General features: G+C 44.4%; 1 protein-coding gene across 2 annotated transcripts in view; it reads right to left on the bottom strand.

The window, feature by feature from the left end:
* The window catches only part of MYO5B (myosin VB), a 690137-nt gene that overhangs the window by 450675 nt on the left and 212579 nt on the right, over window positions 1–26883 (bottom strand). For both annotated transcript variants that reach the window (XM_033934618.1, XM_033934625.1), the window contains exons 3-4: window positions 20270–20441; window positions 10658–10802 (exon numbers count right to left, since the gene is read on the bottom strand). In XM_033934618.1, coding sequence (XP_033790509.1) covers window positions 10658–10802; window positions 20270–20441 — 317 coding nt within the window. The remainder of the gene's footprint in view (window positions 1–10657; window positions 10803–20269; window positions 20442–26883) is intronic.

The following is a 26883-nucleotide window of genomic DNA, read 5'->3' as shown; positions in this document are numbered from 1 at the left end:
GTGCGCTGTCCCGACTCTCCGTTCACCCCCCCTGACTTCCGTGCACTGTCCCCCCTTGAAGGTCTGTCCCCATCCTGAAAGCCTGATGCCCCCCCCGACGTCCGATACATCCCTCCCCCCCGAAGGACCGCCGACTCCCCAACAATATCGGGCCAGGAGGGAGCCCAAATCCTCCTGGCCACGGCGACCCCCTAACCCCACCCCGCAATACATTACGGGCAGGAGGGATCCCAGGCCCTCCTGCCCTCGACGCAAACCCCCCCCCCCCCAACGACCGCCCCCCCCCCCCAAGAACCTCCGACCGCCCCCCAGCCGACCCGCGACCCCCCTGGCGACCCCCACGACCCCCCCACCCCCTTCCCCGTACCTTTGGTAGTTGGGCCAGAAGGGAGCCCAAACCCTCCTGGCCACGGCGACCCCCTAACCCCACCCCGCACTACATTACGGGCAGGAGGGATCCCAGGCCCTCCTGCCCTCGACGCAAACTCCCCTCCCCCCCAACGACCGCCCCCCCCAAGAACCTCCGACCGCCCCCCCAGCCGACCCGCGACCCCCCGGGCGCCCCCCCCGACCCCCCCACCCCCCTTCCCCGTACCTTTGGTAGTTGGCCGGACAGACGGGAGCCAAACCCGCCTGTCCGGCAGGCAGCCAACGAAGGAATGAGGCCGGATTGGCCCATCCATCCTAAAGCTCCGCCTACTGGTGGGGCCTAAGGCGCGTGGGCCAATCAGAATAGGCCCTGGAGCCTTAGGTCCCACCTGGGGGCGCGGCCTGAGGCACATGGTCGGGTTGGGCCCATGTGCCTCAGGCCGCGCCCCCAGGTGGGACCTAAGGCTCCAGGGCCTATTCTGATTGGCCCACGCGCCTTAGGCCCCACCAGTAGGCGGAGCTTTAGGATGGATGGGCCAATCCGGCCTCATTCCTTCGTTGGCTGCCTGCCGGACAGGCGGGTTTGGCTCCCGTCTGTCCGGCCAACTACCAAAGGTACGGGGAAGGGGGGTGGGGGGGTTGTGGGTGTCGCCAGGGGGATCGCGGGTTGGCTGGGGGGCGGTCGGAGGTTCTTGGGGGGGGGGCGGTCGTTGGGGGAGAGGGGGGTTTGCGTCGAGGGCAGGAGGGCCTGGGATCCCTCCTGCCCGTAATGTAGTGCGGGGTGGGGTTAGGGGGTCGCCGTGGCCAGGAGGGTTTGGGCTCCCTTCTGGCCCGATATTGTCGGGAAGTCGGCGGTCCTTCGGGGTGGGGGTGCGAGTGGTCCTGCCGGGGGGGGGGGATGTATCGGACGTCGGGGAGTCGGCCGGGCAAGAGGGTTTGGGCTCCCTCTTGCTCCGATCGTGGATGCGGGTGCGGGTGGGAGCGCGTGCGAGCAGTCGTTCGGGGTGGGGGTGCGAGCGGTCTGGCCAGGAGGGTTTGGGCTCCCTTCTGGCCCGATATTGTCGGGAAGTCGGCGGTCCTTCGGGGTGGGGGTGCGAGTGGTCCTGCCGGGGGGGGGATGTATCGGACGTCGGGGAGTCGGCCGGGCAAGAGGGCTTGGGCTCCCTCTTGCTCCGATCGTGGATGCGGGTGCGGGTGGGAGCGCGTGCGAGCGGTCGTTCGGGGTGGGGGTGCGAGCGGTCTTGCTGGGGGGGTGAATCGGGCGTCGGGCGGGGTGGGAACTATGTTTTAAAACTTTTGTATACCGCGCTCACGCATATAACGCGCGAGGGGTATGCGCGGTAGGTAAAAACGCGTATAACGCGCGCGTTATATGCGTGAAAATACGGTACTTTTTGAATAGCAGCGTTTTGATTTCTTTACGGAATGCTTTGAAGTCAGATGTTGAGGTTAACAATCTGGCGATGGAGGGTTCGAGTTTTGCTGCATGTGTTGCTATGAGGTTATCATAAAGCTTTTTATGATGAGTGCCATTGAGTGGTGGGTATGAGAATGGTGTCAGTGTTCTTCTTGTTCTGGGTGGAAGGTTACGGTTTAGGCGATCGTTTAGATAGGCAGGTGCAGTACCGTTGATTACTTTGAAGATTAGACAGTATAGTTTGAATTGAATTCTGGCTCGAATCGGTAGCCAATGTGAGTCTAGGTAGGCATTGGTGATGTGGTCAAATTTTCCGAGGGAGTAGATTAGTCTGAGAGCTGTGTTCTGAACGGTCTGTAGTTTTTTGATCATGTTTGTAGGGCATGATAGATATAGGATATTGCAGTAGTCCACAAGACCTAGTACCAGGGATTGTACAATGATTCTGTAGTGTTCTTTGTCAAAGAATTTCCTTATTTTTCTTAAGTTGCGCATTGTGAATAATGCTTTTTGGGTAGTTTTGTTGATTTGAGTCTGCATAGTGCAGCATCTGTCTGTTTTTGTGTTAGCGATATCGGCTAGTCATAGCGATTTTCAGCCGGGGACACTGTTCTCTTCTTATTTGTTTTTCACACTTTTGCTAAAATGAGGAACGGAACGATGTGTACCGATCGTGACAATCAAATCTTTAAAGGCTCTCATTAGTCTTACAAGTGCCTGATTAGTGCATTCATTCATGGATACTTCCTCTTATACATTTTTTTTTTTTTTTTTAAACCCCATTGTTAATAAGACATTCACTTTCTGTGAGATTTCAATGCACTTGTTTTGTTGGAGAGCAGTTTCCCTTGGTGTGAAGAGAGGAGTTTTTGTTTGTTGTATGGTATTTGACACGCTTCCCCTTTTTCCGATTTGTGGGGTGGATTATTTTCTGAACTTTTAAATTTCAACAGCTTTTCCTGGATTGAGAATTACACAAGCATCATGTAATTTGTATGTTCTAGTGTAGTGTTTCCCAAATCTGGTTCTGGAGGCACCCAGTCAGGTTTTCAGGATATCCACAATAGATATTCATAAGACATTTGCATGATTCTGTCTACTATATGCACATCACTCTCATGAATATTCACTGAGAGGCTGGGATGCTTCCAGAACCAGATATGGGAACCTCTACTCTAATGTGTGTCTATTACGGTACGTCATTTGTATTCTGCCAATATCATATTTATGTTGTTAAATGTTCTAATAGGTTGCCTATTAAGAGATTTGATTTATTTTATATGTATTATATGAAGATTTCTCCATACTGCCTGCTGATATTTTCCATATTTGCATTATTTGATTGTTCTGCTATGTCGTTTTAATGTGCATATTTCTGACACTGCATTATGTTATTTCTATTTTTAGGATTTCAATTTACCCATCTACAAATTTACTTCATTTTACTTTTACTCTATGCTGTTAACAAAATAACAAAATGATACATTTTGCGTCACGTTTCACTTGCTGTACACTGCCCTTGGGAGTGAACCTCATCATCCAGATTAGAGAATGACACGGGGACAAATTTTCCCCATCCCGTCCCCATGAGTTCTTTTCCCGTCCCTGCCCCATTCCTGCAAGCTCTGTCCTCATCTGCACAAGCCTCAGACACTTTAAAATCATAAGTGTTCGAGGCTTGTCTAGTTAAGGGAGAACTTGCAGGAATGGGGCAGGGACAGCGACAAAACTCATAGGGAAATTGAATTCCTGCGGAGAAGGGGATAAATTTGTCCCCGTGTCATTCTCTAATCCAGATACAGATGCCTCCTCAAGTCAGAACTGACCGACTGTCAGAACCGACTCCTGGCAACCATGCAATGAGGGAACCCTTCCCTCATCGTCTTCTTGGCACGATGCAGGAGTGGGTTTTGCCACTGCCTTCTCCAGAGGCATAGAGAGTTAAGCGACACAAGGAGTTGCCATGGGATTTGAACCCTGGCTTTCTGGTTCCCAGTCTGCTGCTCTAATCGTTAAGCTTCTTCTCTACTTTAAATCTCCTTATAAATGCGTTTAATGCATTCCAGTAAACAAAACCAAATAAATAATAATGGATGTAGTATCGTGAAAGGCAAATCTGAAGGGCAATATAACAAATGTTCATTTGGCATCTCAGTCCCTTGATATAAACAGTAAGTGCTTACAACATTCAAGCTTTTCTCTTCACTTTGGATAGTAAACATAGCCTACTTCAGTTACCAATTATATCTCTACTAGTATTAAAGCCCGTTACATTAACAGGTGCTAGAAAGCAGCTCCCTTTCCCTCTCCCCCTCCAGTTCCTCCCTGACTGTCTCTCCGTGGCCCCCTTCTGTCTTCCCTCCCCCAAGCAAGGCTGTCTGCCTCCCAGCACACCCCTCCCCCAAAGCAACCCCCTTTCCCTCTCCCCCTCCAGTTCCTCCCTGACTGTCTCTCCGTGGCCCCCCTTCTGTCTTTCCCCCCCAAGCAAAGCTGTCTGCCTCCCAGCACACCCCTCCCCCAAAGCATTCCCCTTTCCCTCTCCCCCTCCAGTTCCTCCCTGACTGTCTCTCCGTGGCCCCCCTTCTGTCTTCCCCCCCAGCAAAGCTGTCTGCCTCCCAGCACACCCCTCCCCCAAAGCAGCCCCCTTTCCCCCTCCTTTGAGAATTTTTACCTGCATGGGACACCTGCAGCACCGGCACCATACCCTCCAGCTGTTCCTCTGAGCGAAACTGCCACCACCTGTTCAAACTCCTTCACGCACCACTCGCCTACACGCTGTTGAGGCTGCTGCGCACTGTCCCTGCGGTCTGGCAGGCTCTCTTAGTCCCCTGCTGCCTCCTTCACTTCCCTGACTCCAGCAGCGGCCGCAGCACTCTAAACACGCTGCTTCGCAGCCTTCTACTGCCCTGATTTGCTCTGCCGTGTCGCAGGAAGGGAAGAGGGGCAGCGGCAAGGGAGTAAGGGAACCAGCCGGATCGCGGGAAGGAAGGGTCGGATGGGAGGCTGAACGGGGGTTCGGGTGTGCTGGGGAGGGGGGGGCCAAGACGCCGCTGCCAAAGACAAACTGTCTTACGGGGGGGGGGGGAACCCTAAGCGCGCATGCGCACTCCTGCGGCCACAGACATACGGATCATGGAAGCACACAGATAAGAGTGTGCATGCGCGGCTAGGGTTTTATTATATAGGATTATTCATAAGCATACACTGACTAATGTCTTAAGCTATCTCATTTGCATTTACATTGTCACAAACACTTATTTTATGACTTATGCACCCACTGCAGCCACGTAAAACTGAAAAACAGGCATAAGAAAGCAGACTGAAGTGCGCTAAAACTGCAGGCCTACCCCTCTACCAGGCAGTTGCATCCATTTTGCCCTCCACCTCTCCTGTCAAATTCTTCTATACTTCTTTTCCATGTATGCTGAGTTCTATGCAGCGGCGCTTGGCATATTTTGTGATTTGGCATTGTGTCTATGGGCATTGACTTAACTCCATACTTACATCCAGGACTCCTGATGCAGGCACATGCACTGAAACACGGCCCCGTGTCGAGTTCTATGTTTGTCTGGCTATATGGGTTGCCAATAAAGTATGGTTCGTTTGAAGACCAGGCCCTCTCTGCTTCTTCTTTTGGACTCCTTTGGATTTGTGCAGAGTGGACTTTTCTCTTGTTTCTTTGCTCCTATTCCATCCCTACATCATACACTTCTGTACCAACTCCCTCCTTTCGTCATATTTCTTTGTTGGTTTGACTGTTAAACTGTATTTTTATGGGTGTGGTGTTGTTGCTTTTTTTTGTTCCCTACCGTATTTAATTTTTATATTAATTTATTTTAAACTTTTTTTGTAAATCGCTTAGATTTACCTTTGGTTTTATATTTGCGGTATATTAAGGGCTCCTTTTACAAAGGTGCGTTAGGGCCTTAACGTGCCGAATAGCACGCGCTAAATTGCTGTGCGCGCTAGACCTTAATGCCAGCATTGAACTGGCATTAGTTCTAGAAGCGTAGCGCGGGTTTAGCGCTAGCGCACCTTAGTAAAAGGAGCCCTAAATAAATTGAACTTGATATCAAATTGGAATAATGAGGAAAAAAAGACCTCAAATACTCAGCGTCAAAAACACGAAGTTTTTGTCAAGACACACAATTTGTGCAAGAGTACTATCACCGGTCAAAACCGTCATTCACACCACTGATATGTGTGAAAAAGTAGTGAATTGAACTCTAGTGCCTATATTATGTGCAATAATAAACAAAAAAAATTTTTAACTGATTTTTTTTATATTTATACTTTCTCATTAAAAGAGTATACTTGTTCTCTTAATCAGCCCCAGGATACTTGCTTTTCATTCTTCCAAGTGAATTATATTTTCCAGCAACCAATTTCTGATCCAATTTACCACCTTGGGTCATATCCTCAAGCTGCTTAATTCATTCATAAGCTTGCTGTAAGGAACAATATCAAAAGCTTTGATGCAACCTTTATAGATCATATCCAGCGGACACCTTTGATCTAGCTCTTTTGTCACCCAGTCAAAGAAAAGTCAATTAAATTTGTTTAGCATAATCTACCTTTGGTAAAGGAAATACAAATTCTAATGCTCGAAGCAGTTTCGGGTACTTCATTTTGCAAACACTGCATCACGTAGCTGTAGTTTGGATTCCTCTTTCCCATATACATCACTTTGCACTTGCTCCCATTAAACATCATCTGCCAGTTTGACGCCCACATGTTAAGGGTGGCCTTGAATTGAATGGACTGAAAATTGTACAGGAACCGCAACACACTTTGGAATCCCTATGGGAAGAAATCCCATGTGTAAAGGGGAAAAGAATAGTTATAGGAGTGTACAACTGTCCACCTAACTAGGATGAACGGACAGATGCTGAAATGTTATCAGAAATTAGGGAAGCCAACAAACTATGTAACACAATATTAATGGGTGATTTCAACTACTCCAATATTGACTGGGTAAATGTAAGATCAGGGTTATGTTAGAGAGATAAAATTCCTTGATGAAATCAAGGACTGTTTTATGGAGCAGCTGGTTGAGGAACCGACAAGAGTCAATGCAAGTCTAGACCTAGTTCTTAGTGGAACGCATGAATTGGTGTGGGAAGTAAGGGTGCTGGGGCCGCTTGATAATAGTGATCATAACATGATCAAATTTAATATAATCTCTGGCCCCACCTCAAATGCTGTGTGCAATTCTGGTTGCAATATCTCAAAATGGATATAATGGAGTTGGAGAAGGTGCAGGGAAGAGCAACGAAAATGGTGGAGGGAGGGATGGGATGATTTCCCTTTGAGGAAAGGCTAGGGTGGCTAGGGCTCTTCAGCTTGGAGAGGAGATGGCTCAGGGGTGATATGATAGAGGTCTGTGGAATTCTGAGTGGAGTGAAAAGGGTAGATGCGAGTTGCTTGTTTATTCTTTCCAAAGATACAAGGTCTGGGAGGCATGTGATGAGGCTACTGGGTAGTGGATTTGGAACAAACCAGAGAAAATATTTCTTCACACAGCATGTGATTGAACTCTGGAATTAATTTCCGGAGAGTGTGGTGAAGTACCGTAAGTTGCCATGGCAGGGTTTAGATGATTCCCTAGAAGAGAAGTCCATGGGTCATTGTTGGGATAGCTAAAAGAAGTCAACCACTTGTTCCTGGGATGGGTTGCATGGAATCTGTTTTGCTACTTGGGATATGACTAGGTTCTTGGGGCCTGGATTGACCACTGTTGGAAACAGGAAACTGGGCTTGATGGACCTTCGGTCTGTCCCAGTATGGCAGCTCTTATGTTCTTAAGTTCTTCTTGTGATTTTTCACAATCCTCTTGCATTTTAGCAACTTTGAACAACTTTATGTCATCAGCAAATTTAATTATCTCACTTGTTATTCCCATATCTAGATCATTGATAAATATATTAAAAAGCAGCAGTCCCAGCACAGAGCCCTGGAGACACCCACTATTTACCCTTCTCTATTGAGAATATTGCTAATTTAAACTTACTCTCTGTTTTCTGTCTTTCAACCAGTGGGCAGGCTGGATGAGCCATTTAGCCTTTATCTGCCATCATGTTTCTTTTTTTTTATTCTTTATTTATATTTTCATCAAATTTTTACAAGAAAATTAACTTCTTGTTACAGAAATACAGTAGAATAATATTAATATAAATCCAAAAATATAGAAGTGGAATAATTTTACAGCCTTCCTTAGACCACTGCCATCATGTTTCTATGTTTCCATAATAAGGCATTACCTCCTATCCCATGACTTTCTAATTTCCTCAGAAATCTTTCATGAGGTACTTTGTCATATGCCTTTTGAAAATGCAAATACACAATATCAACTGGCTCACACTTATTCAGATGTTCATTTACCCCTTCAAAGAAATGCAGTAGATTGATGAGGATTTCCTTGACTAAATCCATGTTCACTTTCTTTTATTAATCCATGCTCACCGGTCTATAATTTCCTGGATCACCTCTGAAACCCTTTTTAAAACTCAGCGACATGTTGGGTACCCTCCAGTCTTTTGATACTATCCTGGATTTTAGAGAAAAATTACTAACAATAGCTCTGCAAGTTCATTTTTCAATTCTATCAGCACCCCTGATGGTGTGAATAACACGAGAAAGGTCCTAGCACAACTTGAATGGTCTGAAATTTGGCAGCTAAGGGATAATGTTAACAAATGCAAGGTAATACATTTGGGCTGCAAAACCCAAGGGAACAGTACAGTTTATGGATGAAGAATTTTGTGCACGAAAGAGGAGCATTACTTGGTTGTGATAGCATGTGATGATTGTAAGGTGGCCAAACAGATAGAAAAGGCAATTGTAAAAGCTAGAAGGAATTTAGGGTGCATAGGAAGAGGTATGGCCAGTAGGAAAAAGGAGGTATTGATGCTCCTGTATAAGACTCTGGTGAGACCTCATTTAGAATATTGTGTACAATTCTGGAGATCGCATCTTCAAAAATATATAAACAGAATGGAGTCAGTCCAGAGGAAGGCTACTAAAATGATCGATGGTCTTTGTCCTAAGGCGTATAGGGACAGACAAAGATCTCAACATGTATACTTTGGAGGAAAGGCAGGAGATGGGAGATATGAGAAAGACGTTTAAATACCTACATGGCATAAATGCACATGAGGTGAGTCTCTTTCATTTGAGAGGAAACTTCGAAATGAGAGGCATAGGTTGAAGTTGAGAGGTGAAAGGCTTAGGAGTAATCTAAGAAGATACTTTTTTTACAAAAAGGTTGGTAGATGCATGGAATAGGCTCCTGGTAGAGATGGTCGAGACAAAAGACTGTATAATCTCTTAGGGTTCTCTTAAGGAGAGGAGGGGATAATGGATGCTGCAGGGATGGCCAACTGGATAGGCCATTTGTCCTTTATCTGCCGTCATGTTTCTATAACTATCCCACAAGTTCTGAAATAGTGGGAAGCAGCACAATGGAATGAGAATTTATAAACTCCTCTACTCATAGTCAGTGGCGTGGCAAGGGAGGGAGAGGAGTCGGACCTCTCCCAGGCACCATCTTGGCAGGGAGGCCAATACCTCTCCTCTCTGCCCACCCACCTACCTCTTCAAATGATCACCAGCAGTGACAGCATCTCTAACCTGTTGCTTGTGTCAGCCTCAGCCCTTCCTCCGATATCGCTTTCTGATCGTGGGATGTTAGAAGAAGAGCTGAGGCTGACGCAAACAGCAGGTTAAAGATGTTCTCTGCCAGCGATGAAGAGGTAGGTGGATAGGGGGGTGCAGGGAGAGGAAGGAATGCAGGCGAGAGGGGCAGTTGTTGGGAGGGGATGCAAGATGCGGTGATGCCGGGCGCCATTGCCCCGGGCACCTCCTTCCCTTGCTAGTCCGTTGCTCACAGTGGTAGTATTGCCATTAAAAAAGAAGAGGTTAATTTATTTGAATAAGCCATTCCAATACAAAAGCAATTAGTCGTAGAAAGTTTAAAACTTCAAGGATGAAAGCACAACTCCATGAACACCCAAATACAGTGGTGCCTCGCATAAAGAACGCCTCGCACAGCGGACGCTGCACACAACGAACTTCATGTCATGATTCATACAACGAACTTCGTTTCACACAACGACGTTGCCCGAGCTTCCACGATCACTGCCGATGTATTGCATCCTTCCGCGCAGGCACTGCAGGCAGTCGTTAGTCACTGCGCTTAACTTAAGCACGTATCGCGGCAATCGTTCTTCATTACGAATTAAATCACGCACGCACGCACGTATCACGGCAGTCGTCCTTTTAAGATAAACTCAATATTTTTTATATATCATGGCTTCTAAAAAAAGCAGGAAGGTGATTTCTGTTGAAATGAAACGGGAAATAATTAGGAGTGAATGTGGGGTAAAACAGTGTGACCTCGTCAAAGAGTTTGGCCTCAGCAAGACCATCATTTTCACCATTTTGACAAATTTATCTTTTTTTATGTCATCTTAGCATATTTTATGCTGCAGAACGAATAATTTTTTTTAACATGTATTGTTATGGGAAAACGCGTTTCCCATAACGAACTTTTCGCATAACAAACTTGCTCCTGGAACGAATTAAGTTCGTTGTGTGAGGCACCACTGTACTCTTGTCCAATCTAATCATTACTTGAAGTAACTGTTCCAGAGTGCTCTGGGATATACAGTATATGCCTGTCTTTCAATGCTTGAATCCCAGAATACTTGGAATGGAGAACAAAGGAGTGGACATACATCAAAAACTCAGTCGTCCCAAGTTGTAGTGTGGATTCTTCATTTCAATTTCTAGCAATTTACTGCACAGTAATTTTTAAAACAATCAATCACAGAAAGCTACTTTCAAGCAATTGTTAAATACTATTTGGCTCACCTGGCCATCTGTTTGTAAGCCTCTTCTGCAACCGCAAAGATGTGAGGATCCATATCTCCCATATTTTGGCCACTGTATGCACAGATTACATCTTCCCCGTAGATTGGCAACTGTTCGTATGGATTAATGGCAACAAGTACAATACCTACAATACAAAGGCCCATGGGTAGTATGCAAGGACTCTGTTCTAGTGATACTTAACCACCTCAAAGCTATTAGCTAAATTTCAGCAAGCTGTATTCGCACTCCATTTTTATTCTTGAAAATTAATTTATTTATTCTATGTGAATGTAATTTTTAACTCTTTATTTAAAAAGTTAAACATGTACTTCTTTTTTAATTTTATGGTACAGGTAAGTCATACTGAAAGACTGAAAGTCTAAAAGTCTAAAAACTAGATATATAGTCAAGGCAGGGACGTGACCTTGGCCATATTTGAGAAAACCTGATTGCATAATCAAGCCCTGTATCGTATCCACCTTCTCTCTCAATGTCTTGCAGGCTTTCACTGAGCCTGCCGTATGACCTGGTGGTCCAGTGGTAGGCCGGGACAGGAGGGATCCCTCCCGTCTCCTGTCCCGATGGATTCTCAATTTTTTTACCTCCCTCCAGCATCCCCCCACATACTTTTTTGAATTTCTGGTGATTTAGTGGTGTATCAGGCAGAAGCGAGCTTTCCGCGCTCCTGCCCCTCGCTGAGCCCCTCCCAGAATGGCTGACTCGAGTTCTCACGGCCCAACGGTGTACCAGGCAGGAATGAGCTTTTTGCACTCCTGCCTGGCCCTTAGCCACTCCCTGAATGGCTGCCGCGAGTATAGTTTGGCAAAAGACAGTATTACAAAGCCTGGTTAATATAGTATGACACGACTTGACAAAATGGTAAGGCAAGTTTGCATGACAAAACATAGCATGGTAGACATGGAGCAGAAAACATTGTGCAGAAAACATGGCATGAGCGATCGTAGTGTGGCAGAAATAGTGTGTAGCAGATACACTATGGTAAATATGGTGTATAATATAGAATAGGAGGACATGGCATAAATATGGTGTATAGTATAGAATAGAAGGACAGTGGTAAACAGTATGACAGTGTGGTAGTAGTTTTTCAAGTTGGGGCAGTTTATGAGGTGGTGGGGTGGTTGCAGAAGGATATTTTTTGTTGAAGAAAAGTTTGCAGGGTGGTTGTGGGGGAAATTTTATGAGAACAGGATGCTTTGCAAGGTGGCGTGGCAGTTGCTACTTCCTTAAATTTGTCTAGGGAAGGGCTCAATATTGGGGGTGCTCAAGCATCCACAGAGCTGGCACATATGCATGCTCCTCCTCCTAATGTAATTCAATGCAGAAAATGTGAAAAAATATTGCAATATTAGCCAGACCAGCCAAACACTAAAGAAAGAGAGCTTTCATGGGGCAATGCTAAGTTTATACAGCTTCAAACCCCAAAAGCTCCTCTTTAAATAAAGACGCTTTCACCACTTTTGAAGATGAGATTTTTTTAGACCAGTGATTATAACCCATGGCTTGAAGCTGTACAAAGTTGAAATGGCATAGAGCCATAAAAGTTCTGAGGTCTTTTTCTTCTCTTGATGAACGAGTCGACTAGTTTTGGGACATCATCTCCAGCAATTTGAGAAAATGACTTCTAATCATTTCTGAGATCTTCAATGGAACTGTGTGCAACCCACACACTCTCTTTTATTGTAACTGTCTGCAAGGAGAACATATGAATAGCCATACTGGGTCAGACCAGTGGTCCATCTAGTCCAGTATCCTGTTTCCACAGTGGCCAATTCAGGTCACAAGTACCTGGCAAAAAACCAAATAGTAGTAACTTCCACACTACCAATCCCAGGGCAAGCAGCAGCTTCCCCCGTCTGTCTTAATTGCAGACTATGGACTGTTCCTCCAGGAACTTGTCCAAACCTTTTTTAAACTCAGCTACATTAACTGCTCTTACCACATCCTCTGGCAATGCGTTCCAGAGCTTAACTATTCTCCGAGTGAAAACATACTGCCTCCTATTAGTTTTAAAAGTATTTCCCTGCAACTTCAAGTATACCCTAATTTATGTAATGTTTGATGACATAAAAAATCAATTCACTTGTACCCGTTCTACACCATTCAGGATTTTGTAGACTTCAATCATATCTCCCCTCAGAAAAAAATGTAGCAGCATACATATATTTTACTGTTCCTCAGATATCAACACCAGGCATCCTGCCAAGCATCCATATGAGGAAATGAATCTATAAGCAGCTTCTTACAAAGCACTAATCATGAAGATAAAAGCTTCCAAGTTATCATGGCTCTTACAATAGTCATAAAATTCTCTGGTTTCATCCCAAAATGTCTTATCTGAAAATACTGCAAAAAGGGGACACATGATCCACCTTATCCTTCAAGAGGAAAAGCACAGTTACTTACCTGTAACAGGTGTTATCCGAGGAGAGCAGGCAAATATTCTCTCATATGGGTGGTATCAGCCATGGAGCCTGGTATGAACAGCTCCAAGTCTGTTAGGGTCGAATGAGAGGAACAGCTGAGTGGAAGTTCTGCAAGGTTTGGTCCAATCCAAATAATAAGCAAGTGCTTGTTTACAGTCCAATGTGTGGAGTGCAGCTTCACCAGGGTGTGAATGTGGCCTTGGAAAGACGATGGGAAAAATTATAGCCTGGTTGAGATGAAATTCCAAGACAACTTTCAGGAGAAGCTTCGGATACGTGCGAAGGGCCACCCTATTGTGGTAGAATGTTGTATAAGGTGGATCTGACAAAAGTGCTTGAAGTTCACTGACTTGATGCGCCAATGTGATGCAAATTAATACCACGACTTTCAAGTTACAAACGTGAGAGATGAAGTCTAGAGTGATTCAAATGGAGGCTTCATCAGAGTGGAAAATACAACATTAAGATCTCAAGTAACTAGACGAGCTTGTTTGGTGGTGTGGTATGAAAAAGACCTTTCGTGAATCTGGAAACTAGAGGATGTACTGAGAATGGCTTTTTATCCAAAAGTGTATGAAAAGCTGAAATAAAGCTGAGGAGTCCTCTTACTGAAGTAGTCTTGAGACCAGAGTTAGAAAGGTTCAGGAGGGTAGTCCAGAACAGAAGGGAGAGGACAAGTTATTGGATCCAATGAGCTGAGATTACACCAGACTGTGAAATGAGTCCACTTAAAGCAATAACATTGTTGTGTGAAAGGTTTTCTAGAAGCTTGAATGATGGCTAACACTGGCGCAGAAAGTGATAAAATATCTAATTGTTGAGAGAAAGATACCATACTGTGAGAGTCAACGAATGTAGATTGGGATGAAGAAGACAATGTTCCAAACAATGTTGGAAAGATTTGAAGTGTGATGAAATCTTGTACACTGAATTGTATGAAAAGTAGAAACCATGATTGACATAGCCACTGGGGTGCTATGAGAATCATGGTTGCTTGTTCTTGGCAAAGTTTGAATAAGAGTACTAGAGAGAAAGCATACAGAAATTTGTCTCTCCAGTCCAAGAGGAAGGCATCAGACTCCAAGCAATTGGGAGTGTAGATTCTGGAAAATAAGACTTGAAGCTTGTGATTGTGAGGGGAAGCAAACAGATCCACTTCCAGAGACCTCCAATCTACAAATATTTGATGTAATATGGTTGAGTGACCACTCGTGAGGTTGTAGGAGTGTGCTCAACTTGGCTGCTGTCCCTGCGAGATAAACTGCTTTGAGGAATATGTTGCACAGAATCTCCCAGGATCAAATTTTGATCACTTCTTGGCAAAGCGGGCGAGACCCTTTGCCTTCTTGTTTGTTCATAGTACATGGCTACTTGGTTGTCCATTCAAATGAGTACTACTTTACTGAGGAGGCGATCCTGGAATGTGCACAGAGCATTTTGGCTTGCCCATAGCTTGAGGAGACCAATATGGAGAGATCTCTCTTGAGGATTACAGCTTCTTTGAGCATGGAGATCATTGAGGTAGATTACCAAACCGGGCATGGAAGCATCCTTTGTCAATATCTTTTGATGTGGCTGAGTATGGAAGAGAAGGCCTCTGGTTATACTGGCTAGTGATAACCACCACTGAAGAAGGGATTGTCAAAATGCTGAGGTTACCTGTAGTCGGTGGGCTAGTGGATCAGTAGCCTGAGTTCATTAGGTTGTGTGTGGCCACCTAGGTTCCTTGAGATGTAGATGGGCAAATGGAGTTACATGAACTGTAGATGCCATGTGACCTAGAAGACACATCATTTGACATGCTGCGAGGTGTTGGAGAGGAGACCCTCTGGCAGATTTAAATCAGATTGTCAAGTCTCTGGTGTGGTAGAAATGCACACGTTTTTGAGTTATGTCTAGAAGTGCCCCGATGAACTCAAGAGTTTGAGTAGTCTGTAGATGAAATTTCAAATAGTTGATTGCAAATTCCAGAAGTTCTAATAGCTGAATCCCTGCATTCATGGCATGGTGAGCTTGATGAGGTGTTGGAGCTTTGATCAACCAGTCATCTACATAAGGGAACATATGGAAATCTCAAGAGTGAAGGATTGCAGCCATGACAACTAAGTATTTCATGAATACTCTGTGGCATAAGCCAGTCAAAATGGGAGTACTTTGTATTGGAAATGGCATGCTTCCACTCAAAAGTGTAGAAATTTTCTGTGCGCTGATAGGATTGGAATATGTGTGTAGGCTTCTTTGGGATATAGAGAGCAGAGCCAGTCATTCTTCTCTAACAATGGCAAAAAGGTTCCCAGTGAGACTATGTGAAATTTCTCCTTCACTAAGTATTTGTTAAGAGCACAAAGATCCAGAATTGGTCAGAGTCTCCAGTCTTTTTTGGTGTGAGGAAATACTTGGGAGTAGAACCCTCAGTTCCTCTCCTGCAGAGGTACTTGTTTGATGGTGTTGAGCTGGAGGAGGTCTGAGAGCTCCTGGTGAAGGAGGTTTGTCTGATGGGAGTTGAAAGACTCTCTTGGAGAATGGTTTGGAGGTCTTTTTTGTAGGCAAAGGGCACAATACTGTCTCTCTGCTTGGAAGACCCAGTGATCTGTTATAAGGGTCCAACACGGGTAAGTGAGGCAACCTCCTATAGGGAGAGTTTAAGGAACAGGCTGTATGATGCTGGCTAAGCTTTCTTGGATGAAGTCAAAATGACTGCTGAGATTTTCATTGAGTTTAAGTCTGGGATTTCTGAATCTTTTGTTGTCTCATGCATCTCTATGCAGGAGCTCTAGAAGATATAGATGGTGTTAGATAACATGCATTTGGGATAATAAGAACATTTAGGATTATAAAAATGTTTGAAAAGTTAAGGTTTCAAAGACTGTGATGATAATGTAGTCATTGAGTCCTCATACCTCTTTATTTTTTGAGTGGCTTCTTCAATTTTATCCCCAAATAATTAATCTCCCAGATGGGGTATATTTGCTAAATGCTCTTGAACGTTAGCATCTAGGTCAGACACCTGTAGCCATGCTTGTCTTTCTCAAAGCAATAGAGATTGCTGATGCATATTAGGTGACATCAAAGGCATCAAAGACAGAGCATGCCATGTATTTTCTTGTTTTTAACAGATCACTGGAGAGATGATGAAAAGTATTCAATTGGTCCTCAGGAATATACTGTTCATAATGTGATAACTTTTGAATGAGAAACTTCATGTAGAATGTCAAGAAAAAATTGTAACTAAGTATCCTACTGGTCAACATGGTATTTTGGAAAAACCTACATCCAAATTTATCTAGGATTCTACTCTCTCTTCCAAAAGCAATGCTGGCATATGTTTTTGAATTGCTGGCCTTTTTCGGTGCTGACTCTACAAGAAGGGACTGGTGCTGAGTTGAGGGTTTATCAAATTCTGGGCAGGATTAAACTCTATACAAAGTGTCCAACTTGTATGGAACCACTGGAACTAGAAGAGGTGGGAGAGTGTGGCACAGTGGTTAGAGCTACAGCCTCAGCTCCCTGAGGTTGTGGGTTCAAATCTCACACTGCTCCTTGTGACGCTGGGCAGGTCACTTAATCCCTCATTGTCCCAGGTACATTAAATAGAATGTGAGCCCACCAGGACAGATAGGGAAAATGGTTGCGTACCTGAATTAAACCACTTAAGCTATAAGTAGTATATACATAAAAATTAATTAATTAATTAGAGCATCTTTCATGAGATTGTGGAAAGGAAGTTTTAGATAATCATTTGGCCATTCTTTGTAATCTAAAGCATCAAAGAGTTCTGCTCTAGGCTCAGACTCTTAACTCCATCTTTATTGATAGAGATTGTCCCATTTGCCTAATGTATTTTGTGATGGAGAGACTCTCAGGAGGTGACCTTCTGTAAGGAGGAAGAGGAGATGGAATTCCATACAATTCTTCAGCAGCAAGGTCAGGATAGTCAGAGAAAGAACTGTGAGATAAATCTGAGTCATAGTCCTTGATGTGTTGTCTTGGTGATAGAGAATGTCAAGGATGTTGAGGTGCACGTCGAGATGAACATTCACAAGAGTATCAAGTATGATGTTGAGGAGAACATTGAGAGTCACTGCAAGATGTTTTGCAATGTCGATCAAATGAGTACCTGAATTGAGATGAGGAACTATGACACCCTGACAATGCAGTTCTCCTGGACTTCGAGCGCTGGTGACATGGAGTTTGAGATCTAGCTCTGGATGGTACTTGGATCATTGCTCGGACTGGGCTGGCACCTGATTCATCGTGGCAGGTGCTTGCACCATATGGGACTGTAACATACCAGCCAATTCCCTCTGAATCAACTCTCGTATTTAGTCCTGAAAGGATGGACAGTACCATGGTAGTCATCGGTACAGATGATACAGAATGCATCAGGTGTCGAGGCATTATTGACCTCGATGACGAGGCATGCCTCAAAGGTGACAGCATTTGAAGAGAAGGTGACCTTGCCTCAGTGCGTCGACACTTGGGATATGTAGATTGTGTAGACGCTTGAGAGGATGGCGAAGTGTGATTAGATGGGGAAGAGCGTTCATGCTTCTTAGCCTTTTTAGTCAATTCCTCAGATGGAGGCAACACCAACGATGAAGATGTTGAATGTGGTGTTGATGCCTGCACTGGTACCAACGCTGAAGATGGTCTATGGGTTTTGGCATTGGAGTCAGCGGATATCCTCGATGCTCCTGAAGTTTCTCCCCCAAATTTTTCAAATTGGAGTTGACAAGCCATAAGTGATCTCTTCTGCAGTTTAGAGCACTGCAGGCAAGAATAAGGTCGGTGTTGAGGACTTAGGCACTGGACAGACCAATTGTGTGGATGAATTACTGAAATGATCCTGTTGCACTGAGTGCACTGCTTGAAGCCACTGAAAGGTTTCAAGGTTTATTAAAATTTGATATCCTGCTTTTTCCGAATTCAAAGCAATTTTAAAGAATTAAAATGTCAATTTTACAATAATAAGTAAAAAATGGGTGGGGGGAACTGGCTCAACAAACATAAAAGGTAAGAGACGTAGACAGAATATAACACACACACAAACTGGAACGAGAGGAAAAGGGGAAAGAGCTACAATAATTAGAAAGGCCTAGACATCGAGGGAAAAACTGCCAATGCAAAAATCAAAGGACTCAATTTTCCAGGGAAGTCAAGTAGCTATAATACCAAAAAAGGGTTGATACTCACAGCCTGAAACAGGCTGAGGTGAGCCCAAAGGCCCCAAATTAATTAAAAAAAAAAAAAAAATCTGCAAAAATTTGAAAAATATTATCAAAGTCAAAGAACGGGAGAATAACAGTTTCCAAACTTCCAATATATTACAGGACAACACTCAAAACATTATAACACAAAGGAGCCCTAAGTGTTATATCAGCATTATTCCTATAGTCCAGCGGTTGTTAACCAGTGTGTCAGGATTCACTGGTGTGTATCCATGAGGTAGAAAGTGTGTCCCCAAAAGTTTGGCTAACTTTTCTTAACCACCATCTGTTCCTATAGCCTGGGAAGACTAGGGAGCCAGAGTCAGGTGATTGAAATTTCCATAATTGGTACTTATTTCTGTTTCCAACTAGCCCCAATGATAATGCTGCAACCAGTCTCACATAGAAATGCTGTAGGTCTTTTTTGATTACCTTAGTTATATTTGCCTATTTAAATTGAAGGTTTCCACCCATTTTGTGGGCTAGATGGACTTCCTTTATTTCTCAATTTGAGATGTATATTTACTTTTCTTGTTTTTACATGTCCATTTCTTTACTTTGTATTTTGTAACATTGTAAGAAATATTTTCAATTAAAAAAAAGAAAGAAATGCTGCAGGTCTGCTGGATATAAACCCTATAGAGCAGGGGTGACCACACTTTTTGGGCTTGCAAGCTACTTTTAAAATGACCAAGTCAAAATGATCTACCAACAACAAAATAAAAAAAACAAACAAACCATAAAGCACACAGAAAGGCAGAGAAAATGTTATCATTATTCACATTCCGGGGTTTTTTTCAAAGAGGTCAAGGCAGATGACTTTATGCAATGTTACCTCAGTAATAACCATACAAAAATAGACAAATATACCCCCTCCCTTTTTACTAAACCGCGATAGCAGTTTTTAGCGCAGGGAGCTGCGCTGAATGCCCCGCACTGCTCTCAACGCTCATAGGCTCCCTGCTCTAAAAACCGCTATTGCAGTTTAATAAAAGGGAGCCCTAGTGCAAAATATAGACAGCAGATATAAATTCTCAAAACAGACACATTTTGATCACTAAATTGAAAATAAAATCATTTCTCCTACCTTTGTTGTCTGGTGATTTCATGAGTCTCTGGTTGCACTTTCTTCTTCTGACTGTGCATCCAATATTTCTTCCCCTCTTTCTCCTCCAGACCTCATTCCCTCCCCCAACTTTTTCTTTCTTTCTCCCTACTCCCTTCTTTCTTTCTATCTCCCTGCCTCTTCTTTCTTTCTCTATCTCTCCATGCCCCCTTTCCTTCTGTCTCTCTGTTCCCCCTTTCTTTCTGTTTCCCTTCTTTCTTTGCCTCCCTGCCTGCCCCCTTTCTTTCTTTCTCCCTGCCCTCTCCCAAGCCGCTAGGTTTGCTGCGCCGCCATCGGGGAACAGGCCCTAAGCCACCGCCTCCCCAAGCTCTCCCTACAGAAGCATCACCCTGACCAGCATTCCGTTCCCCAATGTCAATTCTGACGTCGGAGAGGAAGTTCCAGGCCAGTCAGGCAACAATTGGCTGGCCCAGAACTTCCTCTCCGACGTCAGAATTAACATCGGGGAGAGGAATGCTGGTTGAGCTGACGCTTCTGCAGGGAGAGCTCAGGGCAGCAATGGGGGACGTCGGGGAGAGGAAGGCTGATCGGCCCGGTAGATCAGGACAGCGACACGAGTCTATCACGGAGCCCGGGATGGGCTCCGCGTTCGACTCGCATTGCCTTCCCGATCTACCGGTCGATCACGATCGACATATTGGGCACCCCTGCTTTAGAGCAATGGACCCGGAGTGAATTAACCCATTTTCACTCTGAGCAATCTCGCTAACCTCCACAGTTTATAAGCTCTTCTCATAAGCCCATCTTAAAACAGTCATTTTCCTATAGATCAAGTCCTGCAATGCCTGAAGCCCACAGTTTTAAACAAAAGTTTTAATAAACTACCTTCACTTACCACAATAGGTATAGATGTGATTAGATTCCAAAAAGCGAACTTTCAGATTATGTAAGACAGCAGGCTCGTGGAGGTAACTGAGAGCAGTCAGGTCATTCTCTCCCACCAGAATGTCAGGGTTACGCAAGAAAGGCAACTGCTTGGTTTTGGAATCAAGAGGATATTCATAGAGCTGAAAGTAAATATAGTTTAAAGAACAGATTTTAAAACTCCAGAAGAACCATCCCTGCTGGTAATACATGTTCCACCTGGTTCCATGGCCAGTAGTTCAAATAGAATACACAAGTTATGCACCATTATGATCTGTGCTACGATAGTACAATAAAACCTTGGATTGCAAGTAACTTGGTTTGCAAGTGTTTTGCAAGACAAGCAAAACATTTTATTAAATTTTAACTTGTTATACAAGCAATGTCTTGCACTACAAGTACATACAGTATACACACATCACAACTGAGCCGATGGTTCTCCTCTCTCTGACACTGCGGGAGTGTAGTGACTGCTCTAAACAAGTAAAGTTTTGCAATACGAGAACATACAGTATTCACGCATCACATCATCACAACTGAGCCAATGGTTCTTCTCTCTCTCTCTCTGATGCTGCAGGAGTATAGTGACTGTTCTAAATGAGCGAGGTCTTGTAATACAAGCACGTATGGTATTTTGTATTAAAGTTTTTGGGTTGTGGAAAGAATCGTCTGAGTTTCCATTATTTCCTATGGGGAAATTCCCTTTGATATACGAGTGCTTTGGATTACAAGCATGCTTCTGGAACGAATTATGCTCGCAAACCAAGGTTTGACTGTATTCTGTAAAGGGTGCTTTGTGTAGTATGCACTTTACAAAATACTAGCTTAGTGAGCGTCTTGCGCCTAATTTTGGGCAGAAGCACTTATGCCTGCCAAAAGCTGGTGTATAGGCTCAAGTCCGGTGTACAGGCTCATGTAAACAAAGGTATTCTAAAGTGTTTTGCCTTAATTTCTGGGAACTCCACTGACCTGCCCATGCCCCTCCCATGGACATGCCCTCTTCTGAGTTGCATGTTATATTATATTATACTAGTTTTTAAGCCCGTTACATTAACGGGTGCTAGAATAGATGTGTCTGTCTGTCTGTGTTTCTTTATCTCTCTCTCTCCTTGGCCGCTGTCTGTATCCTTCTGTCTCCTCCCCCTGAGCAAAGCTGTCTGCCCCCAGGACACACCTCCCCCCCAAAGCAGGCCCCTTTCCCTCTCCCTAACTGTCTCTCCATGGCCCTCTTCTGTCTCCCCCCCCCGAACAAAGCGGTCTGTCCCCAGCACACCTCCCCCCAAAGCAGCCCCCTTTCCCTCTCCCTATCTCTCCATGGCCCCTTCTGTCTCCCCCCAGCACACCCCTCCCCCAAAGCAGCCCCCTTTCCCTTTCCCCCTGGCTCCCGGTATTGATTCCCTTCTTACCCTCCCAACATCCAGGCGTCTTCTGGCCTGCTCCACTTCACCAAAGCAGCCTGCGATCATGGTGGCCGGCTTTAGCGAACCTCGCAGGCTGCTCTCCAACTCGGTAGCACGGTCCCTCTGACGCGATCCCGTGCATCAGAGGGAGCATGGTACTGAAGCTGGAGAGCGGCCTGCGAGGTTCTTTAAAGCTGGCCACGATCGCAGGCTGCTCTGAAGAGGAGGATCAGTGGCGTCAGCGGCGAGTGAGGGCGGGAGGTGACACGGCGACTCCTTCTTCTGCACGGAGGTGGAGAGCGGCTTGCGAGGTTCGCTACAGCGGCTGGCAAACCTCGGCAGGCCGCTTTGAAGAGGAGCGGGGAGGAGGAGTCGCTGGTGTCTTCTGCACAGTCACGCGCAGGCGCTGTGAGGACTGGCACAGAAGCACACCTCACAGCGCCAGCGCTCATGAATTTTCAAGAGCGCATGTGCCTCTAGCATTTTATTATTATTGATTATATAGAGCATTTAGCCTGCAAAAACCACAAATAGTTCATTCCAAGTTACAATAAGCACGAATTACACCAAATAGTTCAAGAGCTAACAAAATAAAACACCATAAAATCATTATTCTTCTAATAAGACAAATTTTCCGAAAAAAAGTCTTAAGCTTCTGTTTAAACTCCTGATAGTTCTTAATCTTTCTAATATGTAAAGGTAATACGTTTGGTAATACGCTTGGTGAGAAAAAGAAAGAGACCCATATTTAACAGATTTGACACTTTTATGGTAGAAAATCCCAACTGTTCTCAGTCAATCAGATTTGTGACCTAGTAAAATAAAAGACTAGTTTAATCATATAACAAAGTGTTTCACCATCAAAAATTGTAAAAATAGTCACCCCTAATTTGTTATAGAATAGGGCAAATCTGTTCATAACTCGTAATTACTGCCTATTAAGTGCTTAACACCAATCATTTATCGTTAACACCTAATTGATTAATTATACAAGGATCTGGGATCCGTGCCCAAATTTGGAAATTAAGCTAGTAGCTGGGTCTGCCTGTCAGGTTGCAAGGTTATAATTAACTTGAAGTCCTAGGTGAGATGTGGGCACTCAAAAAGCCAGATCCATCTGTCTGGCTATAAAGGGGGGCTTAGCTAGCCTGAATTTGGGCAAGTGACAACTAGTATTGTTTGCTATATAGATCACTACAAAATCGAGTGGTTGAGCATGGGAAAGGTGGATGGCTAAAGGGAACTAAATAGGTATCCTATATAACATACCAAATTTTTATTTGTACACCGCAATACACTTAAGTTCGATGCAGGAGTTGAGTAGAAGACCGTACCAGAGAGGTGAGGATACAAGTACAAATAACATAGGATCATGACAAGGTCAGAGTCAAATATAATTATGGTAAGGTAATACGAGAAGAACTCAAGTGGACAGCTTTCGAATACCAGTACAGATATAGGTATGGAGACCCAAAATAAGGTGGCGAGAGAGGTGAGGGGGGGACAGGTAGAAAGAGTTGAATGAGTCTGTGCAAAGAGCTTTTCCCATCGTCTTGAGGAGAGTGTGAGACACACAAAGAGGGCGCAGGGTTTAATGCTCTACTAGGAATTTGTTTAACCAGTATAATGAAGACGACCCTCTAATGGAGAGTAGTTCCCAACTGAGATGAGCTGCTTGATAGGAAAGTAATTTTGACACACAAGTCAAAGGCGAAAATGGACCTGGAGCACAAAAGGCGCTTCCCATATGATGGTGACAAGATAGTTCTGAAAAAGGCAAAATCTTGCAGGTCATCATATTGTGTGGCTGGTAGTTAGAAAAGTATCCTTGGCAGGAAAAACAGGATAACTGAGTAAATTGGATGGGCCAGATAACCTTTTTCTGGCATCATTTACTAGATTAAATGTTTGGATATGAGCACAAATTCAATAGACAATATGCATTGTTCCAGTGCAATAGGTGAGACATTCTAGACCAGGGGTGTCAAAAGTCCCTCCTCAAGGGCCGCAATCCAGTTGGGTTTTCAGGATTTCCCCGATGAATATGCATGAGATCTATTAGCATACAATGAAAGCAGTGCATGCAAACAGATCTCATGCATATTCATTGGGGAAATCCTGAAAACCCGACTGGATTGACTTTGACACCCCTATTCTAGACCATAGGGTTATTTCCCCATACTCGCATGACCTTCAGAAGAAATCCACTCTGGCTTTTTCACTATGCCTCCAGTGTACTTCACAGGCTAGTTTAGCGCCCTCTAGCAGTCTTTTCTTCTGCACGCATGACTGCAGCTGTGTGTGTTCTGCTCTCCTCAGTTTATTATTTTTAATTCAAAGTAGTTTCATCCCTGTCGCGGGTATTTTCGCAAGTCAAGTGAACTTGAAGCTCTGCCTGTTTGAGAATTCACAGACTTCGGCCTGTAGCTGACAGGCCGATCCCTTCGGGGTACCCACTAGCCAGTCTGCTTAGTCTTCCTTGGAGCCCAGGGCCATCCCTGACCTAGTCTTACTCTCTGTTAAGCAGGGGGGGGGGGGTTTGAGCACAGACTGTTTAGCATGCTTAGGGGGCTCAGCAGTGTTCCACAAGGTGCAGGCGGCATTTCGTGCCTCTGCCTGTCCTCGTGCACATCCAGTGGTCCACAGGGGTGGAGGCATAGTCAGACAGTGGAGTCTGACCGGCAACTCGAAGTTCAGCTTGGTGACAGCATTTCCAGCAGTGTGGCAGTGAATTCTGATCTGGCTCTTCATCGGGGGCTAGAAAGCAGGTGCAGCTCTGTGTCTCTGGTGTATTGAGTAAAGAGGAGCTAAAAGGCTCCAACAACGATTTTCTAATCTTAATTTCAAGGTGTTTCCTGAGTTTTCTAGTGCTCCTCTGGTGTCCCCCATCTATAAAATCCTAAAATCGTCATTTTTTTTATTTTATTTCAGGAAGTGTATTCTTTAGCGCGTTCGAGATGAGGTCTGGATAGGTTGTGCTAAGAGGTGGTTACATTCACTAACTCAACAGTTCCCTGAAGAAAATGATCAAGCAGTGTGTGTCAGCTTAGTAAATCAGCATTCCACCGACATTGAAATCTAAGGCAAAGAATATGAAGGAGCTGCAACCAATTGCCACTGAATCAGGTCCAAACAAGCAGTTCCTGACCAAGTTGTGTACAATAGATAACTCCTTGGGACATTTGACAAAGCTACAAAAGAAGGGTCAACAAATATTAAGCCTTCACTAGCATCTGGTAGCCAAAAAAAAAAAATATCAGTTGAAACGACATCTTGGCATCTGATGATTGCAAGCTCAGACAGCCATGGGATAACATCCTTAAAGAATCATTCTACAGATCACCTGGATTGATATTTTACAGTTAGAGAGACACTCTTGGCAGCAATATTGTTGGATCCAAGGCTGAAGGGTCATTTAAATCTGATGACAGTCAAAGGGCAGAACAATGCTGTAGTCGAGGTATAGCCAATTGCCAAACTACCAACAAAATATCCAAAACAACAAGAACTGGAGGCAGATTTTTATTTTTTTTTTTTTTTTTTGGGGGGGAGACTTATTCAAGAGTCAAGAAACAACTTCAGTAATTGAGGAAGTGGATTCGTATATATTGAGCTCAAAGGATTCTAGTCATCTCTTGCTACTTACTGGCAACAGAGGTCACACGTATGGCTGAAAATGACATGTTGCCCGTACCCTGTTTGCAATTCCAGCTATCAACAGATTGAGGGACAAAGGAGATATGATACAGACATTTAAATACTTGAAAGGTATTACTATAGAAACAAATCCTTTCCAGAAAAGGGAAAATGGCAATACTAGAGGGCAATTGAGGTTGCAAAATGGTAGACTTAGGAGTAACCACAGTTACTTACAGTGACAGGTGTTATTCAGGGACAGCAGGCAGCTATTCTCACATGTGGGTGACGTCATCCACAGAGCCCAGATGCGGACAGCCTCGCAAGCAGATTTGCTTGAAGAAACTCAGAAGTTTTGAGTTTGCCACACCGTGCATGCGCGAGTGCCTTCCCGCCCAGCACAGGGCGCGTCTCCTCAGTTCAGATAGCTAGTAGAGAAGCCAACCAGGGGAGGTGGGTGAGTTGTAAGAATAGCTGCCTGCTGTCCCTGGATAACACCTATTACGGTAAGTAACTGCATTATCCCAGGACAAGCAGGCAGCCTATTCTCACATGTGGGTGACTTCCAAGCTAACCAGAATGGGATGGTGGGAGTGTTGGCAATTCAGAAGAATAAATTTTGTTAACACTACCTGGCCAAAATGGCCATCCCGTCTGGAGAAAACATCCAGGCAATAATGAGAGGTGAAAGTATGAACCGAGGACCAGGTGGCAGGTTTGCAAATTTCCTCAATAGGAGTGGATCTGAGAAAAGCTACTGAAGCCGTCATGGCTCTGACTTTGTGGGCTGTGACTCGACTCTGTAGATGCAGTCCAGCCAGAGCATAGCAGAAAGAGATACAAGCAGACATCCAGTTGGAGATGGTTCGCTTAGAAATCGGGTGTTCCAACTTGTTTGGATCGAAGGAGACAAAAAGTTGAGGAGCAGATCTGTGTGATTTGGTGCGTTCTAAGTAGAAGGCCAAAGCACACTTACAGTCCAGGGTATGAAGAGCTGATTTCTCCAGGATGAGAATGAGGCCTTGGAAAAAATACTGGAAGTACAATGGATTGGTTGAGATGAAATTCTGAAACCACTTTAAGTAAGAATTTAGGATGAGTACGGAGGACCAATGTCATGATGTCATGATGGAAAACTGTAAAAGGTCATGATGGAAAACTGTAAAAGGTGGATCAGCAACTAAAGCTTGCAGTTCACTGACTCTTTGAGCAGATGTGAGAGCAATGAAAAACACCACTTTCCAAGTGAGATATTTCAGATGAGCCGTATCCATTGGTTCAAAAGGAGGCTTCATCAATTGAGCAAGAACAACATTAAGATCCCAAACCACTGGAGGCGGTTTGAGAGGTTTGACATTGAAAAGTCCTTTCATAAATCTGGAAACCACAGGATGAGTAGAAAGGGGTTTCCCATCAATAGGCTGATGGAAAGCAGCAATTGCACTAAGATGGACTCGATGTAGACTTGAGGTAGATAAGTGTAGAAGATAATCCAAGATGGAAGACAAGGAGGTATCTCAAGGCTCCTTGTTATGAGAGATGCGCCACG

The sequence above is a fragment of the Geotrypetes seraphini genome, chromosome 1, assembly GCF_902459505.1.
Source record: "Geotrypetes seraphini chromosome 1, aGeoSer1.1, whole genome shotgun sequence".
Classification (NCBI taxonomy): Eukaryota; Metazoa; Chordata; class Amphibia; order Gymnophiona; family Dermophiidae; genus Geotrypetes; species Geotrypetes seraphini.
The sequence above is the reverse complement of the archived record's forward strand: the minus strand, read 5'-3'. Positions and strand labels throughout refer to the sequence as shown.